This window comes from Callospermophilus lateralis, chromosome X, assembly GCF_048772815.1.
Source record: "Callospermophilus lateralis isolate mCalLat2 chromosome X, mCalLat2.hap1, whole genome shotgun sequence".
Taxonomy (NCBI): domain Eukaryota; kingdom Metazoa; phylum Chordata; class Mammalia; order Rodentia; family Sciuridae; genus Callospermophilus; species Callospermophilus lateralis.
In genome coordinates, this window is record NC_135325.1 from 87831334 (window position 1) to 87838699 (window position 7366).

General features: G+C 35.6%; 1 protein-coding gene across 3 annotated transcripts; it reads left to right on the plus strand.

The window, feature by feature from the left end:
• The first annotated feature begins 272 nt into the window (after nt 1-272).
• On the plus strand, nt 273-6881 carry LOC143396541 (NTF2-related export protein 2). Of its 3 annotated transcripts, none has more exons than XM_077106680.1 (4): nt 273-351; nt 1345-1431; nt 3653-3797; nt 4795-6881. In XM_077106680.1, the coding sequence occupies exons 1-4, from the start codon at nt 343-345 to the stop codon at nt 4974-4976; spliced, it is 423 nt and encodes a 140-aa protein (XP_076962795.1). In that variant the 5' UTR covers nt 273-342; the 3' UTR covers nt 4977-6881. The 3 variants fall into 3 exon arrangements, with proteins under 3 accessions (XP_076962795.1, XP_076962796.1, XP_076962797.1); XM_077106681.1 differs by lacking the exon at nt 273-351 and adding an exon at nt 493-572; XM_077106682.1 differs by lacking the exon at nt 273-351 and adding an exon at nt 514-557.
• The last annotated feature ends 485 nt before the right edge of the window (nt 6882-7366 follow it).

A 7366-nucleotide genomic window follows, 5' to 3' on the forward strand; every position in this document is an offset into this window, starting at 1 on the left:
TGCGTGTTTGAAAATTGGGATACTTTTAATTTTAGTTTTCGAGACAAAGTGGATTTCCCCCACTACTTTTAAACTAAATCCAGCAAGGAAGTAAGTAAGGCAGATGGGAGGGCTCCGTCGGAACTGAAGCGAGGTAGGGCTTAAGGTTGGGACGTCGGAGTGCTTTTACAACGGACCTAGCTACTTCCGGGAGAGAATGGGCGGGTAGAAAATTGTGTGCGTTTGGCGGGTTTCGCTGCTTTCCTAAATATTTCCTCATTCTGCAGCCGAGCGAGGCAAACACGTGAGGACATAGTCACGCCGCCACAGCCGAAACATACTTATCCAAGCTCCCCTAGGACCATGTCGGTGGTGAGTGTGCGGGGTCCCGGCAGGACGCCTGGGCGCCGGGGCTTGGGCTGCCAAGGGGAGGGACGTGAAAGCCTGGTGCCGGCTGTTGGTCACGTGTCAAATGGCGAATCAGGGTCTGTCCCGTTGGCCTCCGGGGCGGGACCCACTGTCTGCTGCCCGCCCCGCAAACCGTGCATTTTCTTTCTGGTATCTGAAAGGACCTTGAGGTAGGGGAACGGAAGGTGGGTGTTCTGGTCTGTTGTTCATGGCTTACCGTGTCCTTTGTATTTTCTCCCGTTCTGAATCACTTTCGATCACCTGAAAAGGAAATGAAACTTGCGATTCATTATTTTTGACTCAAATAATAATCCTAGCCCAGTAAATACCTGAGGAAGGAGGTACTTAGTCCTTCACCCTCTTGCGGGAACCCCGTCAGCCTATCCGTTTTAATACTACTTTTACAAACAGTAGTGAATGTTTAAGTAATGTGAGAAAGTTTGTTAAGTGGAGCTGTCTAGTTTCTCAAGTAGTTCTTGAAACAGTTTTTTCATTGAGCAACTTTTGAGATTGGTCATACAAACGAACTCAGTCCTTTCCAAACTTATTCAGAGATAAGTCAACCCTCTCCCCAGCTTTAAGGTTCAAACTGTGTCATTTTAAGGTTAATGATATATAAAATTCTGAGTCTTCCTTTCTTTAGTTGCCAAGCAAAGATTATGAATTTTTCTGCTTGAAGAGTAAAAAAAAAAAAAAAAAAAAAAAAAAAAAAAAAAAAAAAAAAAAAAAAAATTCACTGAGCTGATTATGCCCTAAAAAACTTGACCTAAACATAGTGAAAATTTTAAAAATTGGAATATTTCAAGCCCTAACTTTTAAAATGTCTAGATTTATGGGGAAGAACTTGAACTCTCTATAAAAAGCTACATAGTGGTGGAAATCATCAGCTTCTGTTTGTTTTGTGTTTCTGAGGGGTTGAATGGATGCTAATATAATTTTCTGTAATTTTTCTTGTAGGATTTTAAAATGTATGTAGATCAGGCATGTAGAGCTGCTGAGGAATTTGTTAATATTTACTATGAGACAATGGACAAAAGAAGAAGGGTAAGTGTGATACCACTTTATTAAAACACCAGGTTTTTTTTAAAATAGAGAGAATTTTTTATTTATTTTTTAGTTTTCAGTGGATACAGCATCTTTATTTTCATGTGATGCTGAGGATGGAACCCAGCACCCCGTGCATGCCAGCCGAGCGCGTTACCGCTTGAGCCACATTCCCAGGCCAAATACCAGGTTTTTAAAAATTATTTTTAGTTATAGATGGACACAGTACCTTTAATTTGTTTATTTTTTATGTGGTGCTGAGGATTGAACCCAGTGCCTCATACTGCTAGGCAAGCATTCTTACCATTGAGCCACAACCCCAGGTCCACCAGGTTTGGTTTTTTTTTTTTTTTTTTTTTTTGAGCCAGCTATTTATCTAACTTGCAGAAGTGATAACTATGGATGTGTTTAACACCAGTTGATTATGGAAAGGTTTGTTTGGTAGTAATGATAGTTGGAATCTGGAATCATATCATAGGTTTGCCTTTATTTCCAGGTCCTTGAATGAATTGCTAATTTCTGTTAAGCACATTTTATTTTTAGGGTAGTTAATAAGACTTAAATACTGCACTGCACTGAGGAGCCCAGCATATATTTACTTAATTATGTAACATTTTCTTAGTCCCATTGTTTAACCAGTATGGTGAAAGAAATATCAGTACTAGTGGAAGGATCTGTCTTTACAGGGATGTTTCCTTATTTAATATATTAATAGATAATTTCTACTTAAGACTCAACAACTACAGCTGGCACTTAAAAGAGAATCCACATATTGTTAATGCTTCTACTTCAACAGACCAAGTTATCACTTTATCAGCATTTTTATTGATTTATCACTGGGCTCTATGTCTATGTAATTATTTCAGTATGTGATCAAGTGAGTCTTACCTAAGTCTCACTTGTTTTAATCAACATTAAAACTGTGCTTTATTTTTAAAGAGAACATTTTCTGGAGATACAAAACTTAATACCCTTTCTCCAAGATATGTTTTTAAAGGCAGAAGATAACAGATGATTCTGCCACTGATGTTTGGCAGTGGATGTGTATTATTCCATGTCATGAATGTTTCTTGTGTCTCACTGCTTTCAAAAATAGAGTAGTAATAAAAGGCAGCATCTGTTGTCTTTTGACCTGTTAAATATTTTAATAAAGCAAATTATATGTCCCTTAACCCTAAAGAGGTAACTTGAGCTAGGTGTGGTCTTGAGAGGCTGAGGCAGGAGGATCACAAGTTCAAAGCCAATCTCAGCAATTTAGCGACCCCTGAGCAACTAAGCAAGATCCTGTCTCAAAATTTTAAAAAATAAATATAAAAAGGGCGGGGATGTGGCTCAGTGGTTAAGTGCCGCCTCTGGGTTCAGTTTTTGGTACAAAAAAAAGTGGTAATTCGAATTTTCCTTTGTGTGGACCCTTTCAATTATGAGCTCTATAAATGCTCATGATGCTTTTGAAATATTATGCTAATAGAGTAGTAGCAAAAGGAACTAATTTTTCCTTATACATACAAACACCAAATTATTTCACGTATATAACCACTAGGATTATAGTAGGGCTTGATTGGAACTTTGTTAATTCTCATTTAAAAAGGTACGGAAAATAATCTGAGCGTGGTGGTGCACGCCTGTAATCCCAGCGGCTCTGGAGGCTGAGGCAGGAAGATCATGAATTCAAAGCCAGCCTCAGCAAAAACAAGGTGCTAAGCAACTAGTGAGACCTTGTCTCTAATTAAAGTACAAAATAGGGCTGAGGATGTGGCTCAGTGGTCAAGTGACCCTGGGTTCAATCCCTAGTACCCACCCCCACCAATAAAAGGACAGAAAACAAAATTGGTTTGAGGCTGTATGTACTTAGAACTTGTGATCATTTAATTCAATTTAAAACAGAAAGCAAAACTGTTATACTCTGTGTTTGGATGCAAGGTTTTCTCATTATGACTGAAAAGGAAATATGAAAAATGTATTTATTGCATAATATAGAAATGATAGCATAATATTTAAGGCCAACTATAAAATGGACACTTAGCTCACGTTGGTTTCTGGTGGCAATGGGGCAGTGGACACAGCATCTTTATTTTTAAATGTGATGCTGAGGATCGAACCCAGCACCCTGCAGGTTCTGTGAAAGTGTTTATATGCCATGCACAACCTTTTAATCCATTTCTAGAAAATGCTTATCTGAGGGAAAAAAAAAATCCCTTTTAAAACTTTTCTTTCTTTATAGGCACTTACCAGGCTGTATTTGGACAAGGCCACTTTAATATGGAATGGAAATGTTGTTACAGGGCTAGATGCCCTAAGTAATTTTTTCGAGATGTTGCCTTCTAGTGAGTTCCAGGTCAATATGTTAGATTGCCAACCAGTCCATGGTAAGATGATCTTTCAAAGTACTTCCTTTATTTTCCTTAGTGGGCACTAAGCTTTTATACCAAAAGTGGCAAATAACTTAGTGGTAGAAATATTTACTTATTTGAGCAAGTTAAATGTGAAAATTTCATCTTGGTCTTCCATTAGATGTTTCTCACTCCATAGAATCACTAATAGGTTTTGGTAGACTATGGAATTATGACCTATTGAAAGTTATATGAGAAATAGAGATTAAATATTATTTTTGTTAATGAAGTGTATTTCCAGAGATTTTTTTTTTTTTTTTGGTACTGGGGGTTGAACTCAGGGGTCCTCTACCATTGAGCCACATCCCCAGCCCTTTTTATTTGTTATTTTGTGTCAAGGTCTCACTAAGTTCCTGAGGCTGACCTAAAACTTCTGATCCTCTTGCCTCAACTTACTGAGTTGCTGGGATTATAGGTGTACATCATCACACCCTGTTTCCAGAGAAAATTTATGCCATATCTCTAATGTGCTTCAGTATTTTACAGCATATTCAAATTTCACGAAAATTTATTCTTTTATGTGAAAGGATGACTTTAAGCCAGACAGAATTTGATTTAGAGTAAATTGATGCATTTTATAATAATTACCTCTAGGTGGGGTCCTTAGTATCTTAAGTAGTTGTTTAGGGTGATTATTTTTCCTTTATAGTTGTTGAAGAATAACTTAAGTAAAATATCAATAAAGCTCTGTTAGAAAGCTAATGAAATATTAATATATACAGGAAGCAAATGGTCCTAAGTTCTTTATTTTGAAACTTCAGATTACCCCCAAATCTTTCTAGATCAAAAGTAATTTTGATATTTTTGAAAATAGTATTTCATTTTCTGGATTTGAACATACATGTTCAAGATTATGCTTAAGGTAAAGAATGTTTATGGAAATTTCATTGTTAGATCATAAGCAATTGTGGCCTGAAAATTTGCCTATTTAGAGACAGAAACTAATCTCTTTCTTCTTTGTGTTTGGACAAAGAGCAAGCTACCCAGTCCCAGACTACAGTTCTTGTTGTGACCAGTGGAATTGTGAAGTTTGATGGAAACAAACAACATTACTTCAACCAGAACTTTCTGCTGACTGCTCAGTCCACTCCTAATAGCACCGTGTGGAAGATTGCTAGTGATTGCTTTCGTTTTCAAGATTGGGCTAGTAGTTAAAGGGGTAAAAGTCTATTCTTTATTCTGCTATTTCATGAAGCAGAGGTCTATGTGAATTGATTCATTTAATTAGAAAAACACTGTAAACTGGTTTGTGCTGAAACTAAGTTTCTTCGGTATTTTTTTATTCCTAGCAGCACCTTTTCTAGCAGCTGCCAGTTTGGTTTGTTGCCCTTCAGAGCTTTAATGCTAGTTTTTTACATGCCTTATATACATTCCACTAATGACATTCTTAAAGTAATGTTAAACACATGATCTTGCTACTAACATACTCACTGTGAACCCAGCCTATTGCAAAAATGGAATTCTTTTGTAATACTATCTGTGGAGTATCAGCACAATATAACTCTCTGGGAGTAAGTGGGATTTTTTTTTTTTCGGTTAATAGGTTGAATTTTTACTAAACCACATGCCTATTTTCAGTTAACACTGGTAATGCATTGCAATATATAGTAAGTTTATCAGTTCATAACTACTATGACATATTAGAATTGCTTGTGGAATATTTAATAGACTTTTTCGTGTTAAATTTTTTTATTTTGAGTTTTTATTTTATAAGTGAATTAATAACTAAATAGGTAAAATGTTTTAAATTGACACTTGATTGTTGGGTGCATTTGGTGGATTAAGACTTCTTAAAGACATATATCTTGGCAGCTCCAGGTCTAGAAATTTTGGTAATGAGTGCTAGAAGAACTAATAGCTTTAATGGGAGAATGGGGAGTGAGAAATGTAGAAATATCCAAGGTTGAAGCCAAAAGTGAGGGGGGGGGGGTGTGACTAAATGGTAAAAGTTTTGTATTCGTTTACTACCTCCTAAAAATGTAACCTATTTTTAGGATTTAAATCACTAAGTTATTATGTATCCTTGCCAAATGTCATGAGTGTCACATTTGTTCTAAGAATGATTTTTTAAGGTCTCTATACTTCACCTTATACTTGTCACCATCATGTATCTGTTTATTCAAAAACTTATGGGGGTAGAATGTCAGCAATAAGCCTAATCTTGTAACAGGGTCTAGAAGGAAAGTTGGAAACAAAGCCATTGCTATCGCTTTGTGACACCTTTAACTAAGTCTTCCAGTGAATTTTAGGCCCAAAGATTCCTATGTTTTACTCACCCCCATGTTTTGTGCTGTTAACTGTATTATCTATTATTTAAAGTTAAAATTATTTGGTTTATGATTCATTCTTCCATATGACATTGGGCATATTTATTTTAAAACATGTTCCTGTTAACATGACTATCTCATTGCCTTTTTTGAGAGAAAAATAGAGAACAACAGATCTTCGTGATAAACTTCAAAAGATCAAATAGATTAATTTTATGTCTTGTCTACTGAAAATGAAAAGAATAACCTAGCTCTAGTTCTTGCTTATTGTTTTAAAATATTTGCAATTTATAATGTTTTAAAGCTAGATGTACCAGCTTTGTTTCTATATTGCAACCAAGATTAATGTTTCTTATTACTTAATCTTAAAATCAGCAATTCATTTACTCACCCAAAGCTATACACTGTATTTCTGATATACTATCAAAATAGAATTAAACGAGAGAAGTGGGTGGAACTGACATTTAAACCACACCTTCTTTTAGTACTGATCAAAAATTGCACATTATTTCCTACTCAAAGGGAGCTTATTCTTATTTTGAATTGATTTTTTTTAAACCGCAGCTCTAGCAGCAACAAAATGCCCAAATACTGCCCTTTCTCTTGTGAATAACAGTCGCAAATAAAAGCTGCATATAGCTAGCAATAACTGAATTGAATGGTTGTGAATTGCTTTCTCCAAAATCTGTATAACTTTTAAATGGCTGGAACTGCTCTTATATGGACTAGACTATTTTTGACATGTTCATATTTTTATAACTTGAAAAATAAAATTTGCCTTGTGAAAAGTTTTCTCAAGCTTGTTTTAAGATGTTTTGATTTTTGTTTTTAAGGCTCCCAAACAGCTGGTTGCTTCTTTACAATATTTAGGGTTTTCAGATTTAAAACTAGCATCAAAATGTTGAAAGCAGTGGTTGACATCTGGGACTTTTTCTGTAGACTGCCTTATTCTTCCTCTTTTTCTGCATGTATTCACATTCCCAAGATCACCTGTTTGAGGTATTAGTGAAGACTGGTAAGAAGTGAGAAATCCTAGCCTTGAGAAACTAGCCAAAAGGCATATTCAGGAGGCAGTGAAATCAAAGTACAGATGAGTTCCACAAAAAATGTTTCCATTAAATTTAATTCTATATTTAAAATATGTTGACAGACATTTTTTAGGAAGAATGAGAAGAGCCAATAACCACTAAAATCAAATATTTTCATGTCTTCAAAGATGCACATATTTTTCACATTTTAACATCACTAAAAGACAAGTATAGGGCATTGTTGGAATTA